The sequence below is a fragment of the Cetorhinus maximus genome, chromosome 16 (genome assembly GCF_964194155.1).
Source record: "Cetorhinus maximus chromosome 16, sCetMax3.hap1.1, whole genome shotgun sequence".
NCBI lineage: Eukaryota > Metazoa > Chordata > Chondrichthyes > Lamniformes > Cetorhinidae > Cetorhinus > Cetorhinus maximus.
Window position 1 is genome coordinate 28,023,530 of NC_135894.1, and position 15,550 is coordinate 28,039,079.

Below are 15,550 nucleotides of genomic sequence, written 5' to 3' on the forward strand. Positions count from 1 at the left end.
CTCTCCAACGTAAATCTGCCACCTTGTAATGCAATGTGATTCTACATTCATTCCCTGACCTTCCCTCTGTGGTAACACTTACTCTCACACTCGTGCTCTCTCTCTCTCTTGTTAAGAGGGCATTGGTTACAGAACAGTATGTCTTAAAGAAGTCTCTGTAGTCTTCTGTAGCTTAACTGTAAGTCTTGTCTAACTGTAAGTCTAACTATCAGAACTATTTACACATGTACAGTGAAGGGTACAAGCTAGGAGCTGTCTCCATGCTTAGGTCTGTTAGACATTTCTACTCAACACCGCACTGACCCTTGGGTCTGGGTCGTGTGCCATCTTACATCACTATGTGGGCGGTACTGTACACAGTTCCACATTAACCCTATATGCACCAGACCATTATACTACACCTCCCTCCAAGTCTTTATCCAATGTATATGGAGTTACACTAGTTTACTTGGTCTTACATTATTACTAGTTCCATACAATTACATTGTTGTTACTACGTCATCGCTGTTACTATGTCATCGCTGTTACTACGTCATCGCTGTTACTACGTCATCGCTGTTATCACTGTGACGATATTCTCAATATCCCATTTCCCCCCTTCAAGTCCTTGAATTAAAGGTTCAGGCGGTCTGGAAGCCTTACAATCCTTCCATATCTCGTTCGCTGTTCTGTCGGAGGAGTGGTAGGCTCTGCTGTTGCTGATTCTTCCTGTTGGCTAGGAGTTGGGTTGGCATCTGGGTTTGCTCTCACTCTTTTCTTCTATTCCCTCGTGTAGAGCCACACTCGGGCTGTTCGGCTGCTGCATTGGTCAGTGGTTGTTGCTGCTCTAACTTGTTTCCTGTGGGGCAGACAAACTTTGTGCTAGTGCCTGAGTTGCTTCTTCCCTTTCTTCTATCTACGTGTGGGCCTTCTAAAAGCCCTCTGTGGCTGAGGAAGAGCGTCCCTATGGCGAGAAGAAAGTTTAGTGGTACGCTAACCTTTGCTTTTTGTTGTCGACCATGAGTGACTGCTGCTAGGTTCCAGCATCTCTTGTGGTCAAGGCAGGCCAGCTGGGAGTTGCAAGGTATGCACAGTGGTTGCAGTGTTGACATTTTGTACCATCACCAGGGCCAGAGACAGAGGTTTCTCGGACTGCTGATCACTCTCATTCGCCTCCTCCACTGGTTATTTTGTGAATGGTTGGCTGGTTTAACCATTGAAGGTTTTCTGGGACCTACAATAAGAATGGACAAATTAGCTCCGCAAAGAGAGAAGAGAATTCAGAGCTGAAGTTCCAGTTAGGATACTCTTTAGTATTTGAGTACTCAGGGCCTTGAAGTTCTGGTTGGTGAACAACAGTGGTAGTCCTGACATCATCTGCCATCTGGAGGAGATTCAGGGCCACGCGGGCATCCCTGCTCAGGAGAGAGAAAGGCTAGTTACGGATGACATACATCAGCTCAACGATCTGTTTGTCACCATACCTCAGTGGTTCCAGGACATTACCAATGACTGGAATTCAGATTCCTCCAGGCCTGTAAAGCGGAGTGTCCATCATTCAAAGCCAAAGGTCTTTCAGCCATGGTTCCTTGTCGACACGACTCTCACACTGGCACCTGAATCTAATTTAAAATTTGTTAGATGACCATTGACAAAGCTGTCCACATTCCAAAACGAGAAACCAAGATCTTTGACCTCACCCAATAAACATGACTGTGTGTCGCTTGGTTTGCAGCCTCGACCTTGTTGGTCATTTTTGGGCCTTCTGTGTGTTTCTGGGGTTTTGACTTGCGCAGTTTGCCATACTGTCCAATCCTATTGCAGTGGAGGCATTGGGCTGTACTCACAGGGTACTGATCTCTCCTGTGAGGGCGCTGGCAAGGTCGCTATGCTGGGGGGATCGGGAATTGTTTTCCCTGACTTGGATTGTCCCTGTGTCTTTGTGGCCCTGACAGGCTGGACTGACATTTGCCTTCTGCCCCATGTTTTATTCTCTCCCTTTAAGATTGTTCTGTACTGCTCATGGAGTTTTGACAGCCTAACTACCTGGATAACCTTGTCCAGGGTTAGATCTTCCTTGGTTTGTAGGAGATCAGAGAGTGTATCATCTGTCACTGCCACCACTATTCTGTCTCTGATGAGTTCAGACTTTAAACCTCTGTATTTTCACCCCACTGTCGTCTTGTAGAGATCATTAATGAAGGAACTGACGGATTCCCTTGGCAGATGCGCTCCCTTATTGAATTCAGTTCTCTCCAGTATTTTATTAACTTCTTAAGTTAAAATAAATGTCAGAAGATTTTAGTGCCGCCTTGAGGTTGGCGGATGATTCATTAATTCTCTATCTTACAACTATGTTGTCTGCAATTGGGCCTGTCGAGTAAAGCAGTGTGTTCACCTGCTCTTCTCTGACTTTATATTGAAACCTGAAATGATGCTGTATCTTTAGAATCTTTTCCTCTAAAGACCCCAATTTTGTGATTGGTCTGGACCTTGAATCAGTCCAAATTGAGCTGGGAGTGTGATCCCTGTTAAAATTTTTAAAAATGTTTGTGCAGGTTTAAGAGCTTACAGACTTTCAAGATGGTGTTTCCATTGACTTTGAGATGTATTCTGGGTGGGGGACTTCAAAGTCCATCACCAACACTGGCTCTGTAGCTCCTGTATCCTAAATGACAAGCCTGCTAAACTGGGTCTGCGGCAAGTGGTGAGGGAACTAGCAAGAAGGGAAAACATACTTGACGTCATCCTCACCAACCTGCCTGCCACAGATGCATCTGTCCATGACAGTATTGGTAGCAGTGGCCATCGTACAACCCTTGTGGAGATGAAGTCCTGCCGTCACATTGAGGATACCCTCCATTGTGTTGTGTGGCACTACCACCGTGTGAAATGGGATAGATTTCGAACAGATCTAGCAACTCAAGACTGTGGGCCATCAGCAGCAGCAGAATTGCACTCAAACACAATCTGTAACCTTATGGCCTGGCATATCCTCGACTATACCATTACCACCAAGCCAGGGGATTAACCCTGGTTCAATGAAGAGTGCAGGAGGGCATTCCAGGAGCAGCACCAGGCATACCTAAAAATGAGGTGTCAACCTGGTGAAGCTATAACACAGGACTACATGCGTGCCAAACAGCATAAGCAACAAGTGAAAGACAGAACTAAGCGATTCCACAACCAACGGATGAGATCTAAGCTCTGCTGTCCTGCCACATCCATCGTGAGTGGTGGTGGATAATTAAACAACTCACTGGATGGGGAGGCTCCACAAATATCCCTATTCTCAAGGATGGAGGAGCCCAGCAAATCAGTGCAAACATAAGGCTGAAACATTTGCTACAATCTTCAGCCAGACTGGGCGGGATTTTCTCTGGCTGCTTGAGTTCTCAGAGTACGGAGGATCCCACATTTTGGCTGTTATCCCTTCTGAACAAATGTTTCATACAAAGTTTAGGATGTAAGCATCATTGGCAAGGCCAGCATTTATTGCCCCTGAGAAGATGCTAGTGAGCTGCCTTCTTGAACCGCTGCAGTCCATCTGGCCTATAATAGTAGAAGTGATTAATATTCCTGCCATTATTGAGAGATGGCCCATCAAACATCTATGGATCTTCCAGTTGTCCCATCAGACAGTCCTCTGGGGCACATGGGTTCAAATCCCACTATGGAGCTGGTGGAATTTAAATTAAATTAATAAATCTGGAATACAAAGCTGGTCTCAGTAATGGTGACCATGAAACTATTGTTGCTAAAAACCCATCTGGTTCACTGATGTCCTTTAGGGATGGAAATCTGTCGTCCTTACCTGGTCTGGCCTACATGTGACTCCAGACCCACAGCAATGTGGTTGACTCGTAACTGCCCTCTGAAATAGCCTAGCAAGCCACTCAGTTCAAGGGCAATTAGGGATGGGAAACAAATGCTGGCCTTACCAGTGACGCCCACATCCCATGAAAGAATAAATTATAAACAAGGCTCCCACTGTCTGCCTTTGTCCTAAAGGGAACTCCATGGCTCCACATAGAGTTCCAGGAGAACCAATCACAGACCTTTGAATCCAATATCCACAAATCTGTTGTAAACTTTTGACATTTTGCACCATACACACCACAGCATCATTTAGCAAATGTCCACATCGTTTCTCGGGTTGGGATTCGGAGAATAACTTCTCCTTGTTTTTGTACTGAGAAATATAATAGTGAAAATCTGAGCATTGTTCAGTTGTGTACACATTTATTTTCATTTTCTCATCTTTTAGTCTTCAATAGTTTTACAGTCATGACTCAATGGCTAAGACTCTGGCCTCGGAGTCAGAAGTTTGTGGGTTCAAGTCCCCATCCAGAGACTGATCACATAATCCACAGTGACATTTCAGTGCAGTACAGATGGAGAGCTGCACTGTCGAAGGTGCTGTCTTTTAGATGAGACATTAAACGCTCTGCCCTCACGTAGATGTTAAAGGTTTTTCCGGTGTCCTGGCTAATATTTATCCCTCAACCAAACGCCTAAAACAGATTAACTGGTTGTTATCACATTTTTGTTTGTCTTACATTGCTGGGTACACATTGGTTGCCGTATTTCCTACATTACAACAGTGGCCACTGTTAATGTCTTGTCAATTACATTGTTAATGTTTGTTAATGTCAATTACATTGTTAGATTAAGAGAAACAGGTGATGGGCATTAATTGTCTTTGGGGAATGGCTGGGGACATTGGGTTGAGTGGGAGGAAAGCTATGAGACTGAACAAGGCAATAAACTCAGTAAAGTAAAGCTCTGTGCCTTGGTTTTGGCTTCACCAACCGGCTTGGATCCTGTTAAAGCTATTCTTCAAAACTCATTGGCTCTAAATACTTTCGGACGTCTTGTGGTCATGAAAGGTGCAATATAAATGCAAATACTTTTTGTTTTGAGTAAACATGATTCTCTCTTTACAATCGCATATTTTGATGAGTGCTTTAGATAATATAATTGTTTTTAACACTTATTTTTGGCACTAATGTTGGCCACATCTTTTGTTTCTGGTATGGTGACTGGTCATTCTGGTTTTTTATAATCTTGTTACAATAATTTTAGGAAAGAATTAACTGGCTGGCTAATAGTCACAGGTTTGCATTCTATCGAATGCAAGCAGAGCTTCAGTCACAGTGCTCCCAGTGACTGTGGGTTAAGGGGCTGTTTTATAATCCGTAGGTCAAAGTGTGGCAGGTAAGTGTTAGTGGAAGTGAGTGTGACCCTGACAGGAAGTGTGTCTTTCAAAGCGTGACTCCTAGCATGGACAATTATATTTTGCTGTGGGGACACTTGTTTGCTCGAGGTACTCATGTGAATATGTTCCATCTCATTTCAAAGAACTTCCGTACTCTGGAGGACAGAAGGAAACAGCAGAAAGAGGGTTTGTATCTGAGTGACACAGTACCGAGGAAAAAAAACAGCTCAACTTCATCCAAGTATAATAGTGTGACTCTGGGCCACAATTCGATGTCTAAGGTAAGTCTATGAACAGAATAACCACTAACTAACTGGGCACTATTCGTGTTAAGGTTGAATTGCACCAATATTCTCCAGTCTTGAGAGACCCTTGAGTGCTACAGACGGATTTGATGCTGCTTTGGAGTAGTAAGTAGACTGGGCATGAAATTGAGCCTGGGCCTTATCTGCCTCCTAGCAGGGAATGACTGTTTCATTGGGGACTCTAAAAGCAGCTCCCACCTCATAGGGAATGGCCCTCAAGTAAGACCTGTGGATGGGGTCCATGATCACCAGGACTGTGGAGTTGGGGCATGGGGGAGAGGAACAGTCATGCTGTACCATGGCGCCACTGAAAATTTAGCTGGGCAGCCACTGTGTCTGGTTCATGGCACACCCAACTCCTCCAGGCATTAAAAATAAATAAAAACAGAAAATGCTGGAAAAACTCAGCAGGTCTGACAGCACCCGTGGAGAGAGAAAAAGAGTTAACATTTCGAGTCCGTAAGACTCTTCAGAGTCTTCAGGCTCTTTATCCAGGCGTTATATTGGGTGGCTGGGAAAATCAGGAGCTCACCTCTGTGCACAGAATGAGTGCAGCTGCAGCAGCATTTAAGGAGCTTGACGCTATTCAGGACAAAGCAGCCCTGCTTGATTGGCACCCCATCCACAAACATTCACTCCCTCCACCACCGACGCACAGTAGCAGCAGTGTGTACCATCTACAAGATCCACTGCAGGAATTCACCAAGGCTCCTTAGGCAGCACCTTCCAAACCCACAACCACTACCATCTAGAAGGACAAGGGCAGCAGATCAATGGGAACACCACCGCCTGGAAGTTCCCCTCCAAGTCGCTTACCATCCTGACTTGGAAATATATCCCTGTTCCTTCACTGTCACTGGGTCAAAATCCTGGAACTCCCTCCCTAACAGCACTGTGGGTGTACCTACACCACATGGACTGCAGCGGTTCAAGAAGGCAGCTCACCACCACCACCTCAAGGGCAATTAGGGATGGGCAATAAATGCCGGCCCAGCCAGCGACGTCCACATCTCACGAATGAATAAATAAAAGAAAGATCCTCCAATACCCCTTCTTGTCAAGTGAGACATGTTTTACCAATGGAAATGATAGCTGTGGAATTGAGAAAGGATCAGCAGTTACAATTGGAAGTGGTGTTCATTTAAGCCCCTCATTTTGACACATTATTTTTCATTAAACACAGCTTCCAAACTCAGGAACAAAGAAGGGAACATCAAAAATGACCCTGTGGGCCCTGGTTTAATTTATCACAAGGATGTGAGATGTGGGCCCCTTGGGCAAATAGAACAGAAGGATTCAATTGAAAAGTTAGCCTACTCTTTGACCCAGCTAGGCTATAAAGCTGTGAAACTGAGTCACAGCCAGTGAGGATCTCTCTGCCTGTGTTTGAAGGATGAAAGCCATTTATTTAATCAAAGGCTTGATGTTAAGCTGGTTGGTCTGTGAACCTGAAAGCAGTCTTCATGAAACTGCGTGAGGCAAAAAGGCAGGGGCACAGACAACCCTTGGTGTGTCACGTTAAACCCCGGCCACCGACTCACTGCCATCAAACTGAAAGAGAGGATTCATTTCCAGCTCCTGTTTGTGAGGGGTGTGAATGCTCACAGTGAACTATTCCGCGTTTACTGCTGTGATTCAGTGTGCCCCTCCGCTTTCATATCTGCATGAGTTTTGATTCTGGAGCTGGGCGATTACAGGTTTTAACTGCAATGTATGCATTTTCACCTCCTGGCTGTATGAAATGATCTTTGTGCTGTATAACACAAAATCTGGCGCTGACCTTAATAGCCCACATATCGGGTGGGGGGGGGGGGACTACCTGGGAGATTCTTTCCACTGGCCATTGAAACCTCATTCACTGTTTTGTCGGAGGTTGGAACTCATGTCTGGAATCCAGGCTGATACCCTGGTGGAGAGGACCTGAGAGGCGAAACTGGGGCTCCTCCAGGCTGTGAAAAATCCCCTGTGCCCTGGCCAACATGCATTTTACCAACGAAAACCAATGATCTGTCCATTTATCACATTGCTCTTTATGGGATCTTGCTGTGTGCAAATTGTTATGACCCAGCAGTTGGTAAAGCTGAGTTGTTTAAAGATCGCAGAGGGAAACTTTAAACAACTGTCATGACCTCTATTTTTAAGTGGTATGTTTGGGATGCAGCTCAATTCAGGAATCAGACCACCAGTTCGCAAGAGGTTTTATATTAAACTAAATGAAACATTTTATTAATTTACACAAGTTAAATATATACACATGGCTACAAATTACTACTACCATAACTTTTAACAAATTCCCAAACTAATCTCCATTACGGCAACAGCAGCCCACAGACTTAACCAAACACCAGGCAAAACATTTTCACCTTAGGAATTCAAAATGAGATTCTTTTCACTTTGGTTCCTGTGGAGATAGTCGTAGGGTTACAGCTACTTTGATCTTACATTGCCTCTGCCCTACACACACGAAACCTGCCATCAGTTATATCCAGCACATTTCATTGAATATAAATTCTCATTGTTTCACCAGCCTCTTTGAACTCCACCTCTTCTAACAATATAACCCCTTTCGTAGTACCAATTTTATTAGTAATATAAGCATTGCTGTGTCTCTGCTAGCTAGGTGCCAGATTTCACCTCACTGCTTTAATGCTCTATTCAACAAAATGCAAATGTACCTCTACCTCTACCTCTCTTACATCAAAGCATCCAGATTATTTGGCTTTACTCCAGTTAAGACACACCCACAATTCATGACAAAATTTCCTGCATTACAACACTGACCACCCTACAGAAATACTTCATTAGCTGTGCAACAGCTGGACATTCCTGAAAGAAGTGGGGGTGCAGTGGAAATGTCACTGGACCTAGTAATCCATTGGCCCAGGCTGATGCTCTGGGGCCATAGGTTCAAATCCCACCACAGCAGCTGGTGGAATTTAAATTCAATTAATGAATAATTCTAGAATGGAGAGATGGTCTCCGTGATGAAACCATCATCAATTGTCTCTAAAACCCATCTGATTCACTGGTGTCCTGTAGGGAAGGAAATCTGCCATCCTGAACTAGTCTGGCCTACAGGAACTCCACGTTCACAGCAATGAGGTTGACTTGTTAATGCTGGCCTTGCCAGTGATGCCCACATCCCGTGAAAGAATTTAAAAAAAAAAGGTGTTGAAAGGCACTAGTTAAATGCACGTCTTTCCTCCTCACTTTTCCACTGATATTCCGCTGGTTGATCAGGGAAGCTCCTGAGGAAAATGCCGACAAATTGCCCTTGCCAGTAATGAACGAGAAGGAGTACATTTTATTGAGCTCTTCACAGCTGAATGCTGGAATTAACACCTGGATGAAGTTAGTGCAGGTCATTGGGGGGGCCACCACCTCGTAATCTATCGCACACTTGGATGTTTTGAAAGCTGCCCGTAACCCCACTTATATGACTAATTGGATCTCTGGGAGCCTGGCTCTGTGCATGATCCTTCGTGACTTACTTCCTGTGACTAGTAGTGATGCACGCACTACAGTATAACTCTAGACTGCCTGCTTGCACAGTTGGCTTTGAGAGAATGATAGCTATAGTAATATATTTGAATGTTGTCATCATTTTCATTTCAAAGTGATGCTCTTCGGAGGGGACTGGAACAAAGTGAAATTCACTGAGTCCACAGTTGTGCATGAATCTCTGGTGGAGGGATCACGGGTTGGATAAAGTGGACAAGGTGTTGTAGTTCTGTATCCAGCACATCTCCACTAAGTTTATTCAACACCATGTCCAGATTTTACACTCCATCTAATTTCCTAAAACTGACTCCACTTATGTGAATAAAGGAATTAAAATTGCTCTGAACAGTTGCCACTTCAATGAAGCATTTTGGAAAAGTCGAGTTACTTGGTAAAAAAAAATGGCTCTTTTTCTATCGGCCCTGCAGTCTCACTCACCACTGGTACAAAGCAACAGCTGCAGCAACATTCTACCTCACAGCCTGACAGCGGCTGTCAATGAGCTGGATATCAGGAGGCTACAAGGGCACAAAGGTATGTCAGATCCAGAATCTCTCAACTTTACATAATATTGGCCATGTCCAACTGGTCTCTGTGCTGTGTGTGATATTACTGGTCTCTGTGCTGTGTGTGATATTACTGGTCTCTGTGCTGTGTGTGATATTACTGGTCTCTGTGCTGTGTGTGACATTACTGGTCTCTGTGCTGTGTGTGACATTACTGGTCTCTGTGCTGTGTGTGACATTACTGGTCTCTGTGCTGTGTGTGACATTACTGGTCTCTGTGCTGTGTGTGACATTACTGGTCTCTGTGCTGTGTGTGACATTACTGGTCTCTGTGCTGTGTGTGATATTACTGGTCTCTGTGCTGTGTGTGATATTACTGGTCTCTGTGCTGTGTGTGATATTACTGATCGCTGTGTGTGATATTACTGGTCGCTGTGTGTGATATTACTGGTCACTGTGCTGCCTGTGATATTACTGGCCTTGGTGCTCTGCTTGCGATATTACTGGTCACTGTGCTGTGTGTGGTATTGCGGCTCACTGCTGTGTGTGACATTACTGGTCACTGCCGTGTGTGATATTAGTTGTCATTACTGTGTGTGATATTATGGGTCACTGTGTTGTGTATGATACAGCTTGTCACTTTGCTGTGTTCGATATTACTGGTCACTGTGCTGCCTGTTTTATTACTGGTCACTGTGCTGCCTGTTTTATTACTGGTCACTGTGCTGCCTGTTTTATTACTGGTCACTGTGCTGCCTGTTTTATTACTGGTCACTGCTGCGTGCGATATTACTGGTCACTGCTGTGTGTGAAATTGTTGGTCACTGCTGTGTGTGATATTACTGGTCACTGTGCTAGTGTGTGATATTGCTGGTCACTGCTGTGTGTGATATTACTGGTCACTGCTGTGTGTGATATTACTGGTCACTGTGCTGTGTGCGATATGACTGGTCACTGTGCTGTGTGCAATATGACTGGTCACTGTGCTGTGTGCGATATGACTGGTCACTGTGCTGTGTGTGATATTGTTGGTCACTGCTGTGTGTGATATTGTCGGTCACTGTGCTGTGTGTGATATTGTCGGTCACTGTGCTGTGTGTGATATTGTCGGTCACTGCTGTGTGTGATATTGTCGGTCACTGCTGTGTGTGATATTGTCGGTCACTGCTATGTGTGATATTGTCGGTCACTGTGCTGTGTGTGATATTGTCGGTCACTGCTGTGTGTGATATTGTCGGTCACTGCTATGTGTGATATTGTCGGTCACTGTGCTGTGTGTGATATTGTCGGTCACTGTGCTGTGTGTGATATTGTCGGTCACTGTGCTGTGTGTGATATTGTCGGTCACTGCTGTGTGTGATATTGTCGGTCACTGCTGTGTGTGATATTGTCGGTCACTGCTATGTGTGATATTGTCGGTCACTGTGCTGTGTGTGATATTGTCGGTCACTGCTGTGTGTGATATTGTCGGTCACTGCTATGTGTGATATTGTCGGTCACTGTGCTGTGTGTGATATTGTCGGTCACTGTGCTGTGTGTGATATTGTCGGTCACTGTGCTGTGTGTGATATTGTCGGTCACTATGCTGTGTGCCATGTGACTGGTCACTGTGATGTGTGAAATATTACTGGCCTCTGCTGTGTGTGATATCACTGGTCACTGTGTGTTAATTTACTGGTCAGAGTGCTTTTTAAAAAATCATTCACAGAATGTGTGCTTCGCTGGCTGGGCCAGCATTTATTGCCCATCTGAGTGCAAATTTTCTGGTCACTGTGCCATGTGTGATATGACTGGTCACCGTGTGCGATATGACTGGTCACCATGTGCAATATGACTGGTCACCGTGCGCAATATGACTGGTCACCGTGCGCGATATGACTGGTCACCGTGCGCGATATGACTGGTCACCGTGCGCGATATGACTGGGCACCTTGCGCGATATGACTGGGCACCTTGCGCGATATGACTGGGCACTGTATGTGTGATATTACTGATCAGTGTGCTGAGTGAGATATTACTAGTAACTGAGCTGTGAGGTATTACTGGTCACTGCTCTGTGCGTGATATTACTGGTCATTGTGCTCTGTGTGATATTAGTGGTCACTGTGGTTTGTGAGCTGTTACTGGCCACTCTGCTGTGCGTGATATCACAGGTCTCTGTGCTGTGTATGATATGACTGGTCACTGTGCTGTGTATGATATGACTGGTCACTGTGCTGTGTGTGATGTTGCTGGTCACTGCTGTGTGTGATGTTGCTGGTCACTGCTGTGTGTGATGTTGCTGGTCACTGCTGTGTGTGATGTTGCTGGTCACTGCTGTGTGTGATATTGCTGGTCACTGCTGTGTGTGGTATCAGTGGTCACTGCGCTGTGTGTGGTATCAGTGGTCACTGCGCTGTGTGTGATATTACAGGTTACTGTGCTGTATGTGATATTTCTGGTCTCTGCACTGGGTGTAATTTTATTGGTCTCTGTGATGCATGTGATATCACTGATCAAGGTGCTGAGCAAAATGTTACTGGTCACAGTGCTAAGTGCAATATTACTGGTCACTGTGTGATTATTACTGGTCACTGTGTTCTGTGCGATATTATTGGTCACTGTGCAGTGTGTGATGTGACTGGGCACTGTGAAATGTATGATATTACTGGTCATTGTGATTTAATTTACCAGTCACTGCTGTGTGTGATATTACTGGTCACTGCTGAGTGAAATATTACTGGTCACTGTGTTTAGTGCCATATTACCCTTCATTGTGCTCTGTGCAATATTACTGGTCACTGCTGTGTACCATGTGACAGGTCACTGAGCTGTGTGTGACATTACTGGTCATTGCTGTATGTGACATCACTGGTCATTGTGTGATATTACTAGTCACTGTGCTGTGTGTGATACTGCTGGTCAGTGTGCTCTGTGTGACACTGCGGGTCAGTGTGCTCTGTGTGACACTGCGGGTCAGTGTGCTCTGTGTGACACTGCGGGTCAGTGTGCTCTGTGTGACACTGCGGGTCAGTGTGCTCTGTGTGACACTGCGGGTCAGTGTGCTCTGTGTGACACTGCGGGTCAGTGAGCTCTGTGTGACACTGCGGGTCAGTGTGCTCTGTGTGACACTGTGGGTCAGTGTGCTCTGTGTGACACTGCGGGTCAGTGTGCTCTGTGTGACACTGCGGGTCAGTGTGCTCTGTGTGACACTGCGGGTCAGTGTGCTCTGTGTGACACTGCGGGTCAGTGTGCTCTGTGTGACACTGCGGGTCAGTGTGCTCTGTGTGACACTGCGGGTCACTGCTGTGTGTGACACTGCGGGTCAGTGTGCTCTGTGTGACACTGCGGGTCAGTGTGCTCTGTGTGACACTGCGGGTCAGTGTGCTCTGTGTGACACTGCGGGTCAGTGTGCTCTGTGTGACACTGCGGGTCAGTGTGCTCTGTGTGACACTGCGGGTCAGTGTGCTCTGTGTGACACTGCGGGTCAGTGTGCTCTGTCTGATACTGTTGGTCAGTGTGCTCTGTCTGATACTGCGGGTCAGTGTGCTCTGTGTGACACTGCGGGTCAGTGTGCTCTGTGTGACACTGCGGGTCAGTGTGCTCTGTGTGACACTGCGGGTCAGTGTGCTCTGTGTGACACTGCGGGTCAGTGTGCTCTGTGTGACACTGCGGGTCAGTGTGCTCTGTCTGATACTGTTGGTCAGTGTGCTCTGTCTGATACTGCTGGTCAGTGTGCTCTGTCTGATACTGCTGGTCAGTGTGCTCTGTGTGATACTGCGGGTCAGTGTGCTCTGTGTGATACTGCTGGTCAGTGTGCTCTGTGTGATACTGCGGGTCAGTGTGCTCTGTGTGATACTGCGGGTCAGTGTGCTCTGTGTGATACTGCGGGTCAGTGTGCTGTGTGTGATACTGCGGGTCAGTGTGCTGTGTGTGATACTGCTGGTCAGTGTGCTCTGTGTGATACTGCTGGTCAGTGTGCTCTGTGTGACACTGTGGGTCAGTGTGCTCTGTGTGACACTGCGGGTCAGTGTGCTCTGTGTGACACTGCGGGTCAGTGTGCTCTGTGTGACACTGCGGGTCAGTGTGCTCTGTGTGACACTGCGGGTCAGTGTGCTCTGTGTGACACTGCGGGTCACTGCTGTGTGTGACACTGCGGGTCAGTGTGCTCTGTGTGACACTGCGGGTCAGTGTGCTCTGTGTGACACTGCGGGTCAGTGTGCTCTGTGTGACACTGCGGGTCAGTGTGCTCTGTGTGACACTGCGGGTCAGTGTGCTCTGTGTGACACTGCGGGTCAGTGTGCTCTGTGTGACACTGCGGGTCAGTGTGCTCTGTCTGATACTGTTGGTCAGTGTGCTCTGTCTGATACTGCGGGTCAGTGTGCTCTGTGTGACACTGCGGGTCAGTGTGCTCTGTGTGACACTGCGGGTCAGTGTGCTCTGTGTGACACTGCGGGTCAGTGTGCTCTGTGTGACACTGCGGGTCAGTGTGCTCTGTGTGACACTGCGGGTCAGTGTGCTCTGTCTGATACTGTTGGTCAGTGTGCTCTGTCTGATACTGCTGGTCAGTGTGCTCTGTCTGATACTGCTGGTCAGTGTGCTCTGTGTGATACTGCGGGTCAGTGTGCTCTGTGTGATACTGCTGGTCAGTGTGCTCTGTGTGATACTGCGGGTCAGTGTGCTCTGTGTGATACTGCGGGTCAGTGTGCTCTGTGTGATACTGCGGGTCAGTGTGCTGTGTGTGATACTGCGGGTCAGTGTGCTGTGTGTGATACTGCTGGTCAGTGTGCTCTGTGTGATACTGCTGGTCAGTGTGCTCTGTGTGATACTGCTGGTCAGTGTGCTCTGTGTGATACTGCTGGTCAGTGTGCTCTGTGTGATACTGCTGGTCAGTGTGCTCTGTGTGATACTGCTGGTCAGTGTGCTCTGTGTGATACTGCTGGTCAGTGTGCTCTGTATGATATGACTGGTCACTGCTCTGTCTGATATTACTGGTCACTGTGTGTGATATTACTGATCACTGTGCTGAGTGCGATAGTACTAGTAACTGCGCTGTGTGGTATTACTGGTCACTGTGCTGTGTGTAATATTATGGGTCACTGTGTTGTCTGAGATATTATTGGTCACTGGCCTCCATGCAGCATGCGATATTGCTGGCCTTTGTGTTCTATGTGTGATATTACTGGTCACTGAGCTCTGCGTTAACTTACTGGTCACTGTGTGTGATATTGCTGGTCACTGTGATGTGTGTGATATTGCTGGTCACTGTGCTGTGTGTGATATTGCTGGTCACTGCTGTGTGTGATATTGCTGGTCACTGTGCTGTGTGTGATATTGCTGGTCACTGTGCTCTGTGTGATATTGCTGGTCACTGTGCTCTGTGTGATATTGCTGGTCACTGTGCTCTGTGTGATATTGCTGGTCACTGCTGTGTGTGATATTGCTGGTCACTGCTGTGTGCGATATTACTGGTCACTGTGCTGTGTGTGATATTACTGGTTACTGTGCTGTGTGTGATATTACTGGTCACTGTGTTGTGTGTGATATTACTGGTCACTGTGCTGTGTGCGATATTACTGATCACTGCTGTGTGTGATATTACTGGTCACTGTGCTGTGTGCGATATGACTAGGCACTGCTGTGTATGATAATATTGGTCACTGGGCACTGATTTAATTTATCGGTCACTGCTGTGTGAGATATTACTGGTCACTGCTGAGTGAAATGTTACTGGTCACTGTGCTCTGTGCAATATTATTGGTCACTGTGCTATGTGCCATGTGACTGGTCACTGAGCTGTGTGTGACATCACTGGTCATTGCTGTGTGCAATATTTCTCGTCAATGCTGTGTATGATATTACTGGTCACTGTGCGTTAATTTACTGGTCACTGTGTGTGATATTACCGGTCTCTGTATGATATTACTGGTAACTGCTGTGTGTCATATTACTGATCACTGTGCTGTGTGATACTGCAGGTCACTTCTGTCTGTGATATTGTGGGTCACTGTGCTGTGTGTGATATTGCTGGTCACTGTCCTGTGTGTGATTTTACCATTTAC

General features: G+C 46.4%; 1 protein-coding gene across 1 annotated transcript in view; it reads left to right on the forward strand.

Moving 5' to 3' along the window:
* phldb2b (pleckstrin homology-like domain, family B, member 2b) overlaps nucleotides 1-15,550 on the forward strand; it is a 224,653-nt gene that overhangs the window by 168,979 nt on the left and 40,124 nt on the right. Inside the window, exons 16-17 of the mRNA XM_078559568.1 lie at nucleotides 5,341-5,478; nucleotides 9,432-9,537. Of these exons, the coding sequence (XP_078415694.1) occupies nucleotides 5,341-5,478; nucleotides 9,432-9,537 (244 nt within the window). The remainder of the gene's footprint in view (nucleotides 1-5,340; nucleotides 5,479-9,431; nucleotides 9,538-15,550) is intronic.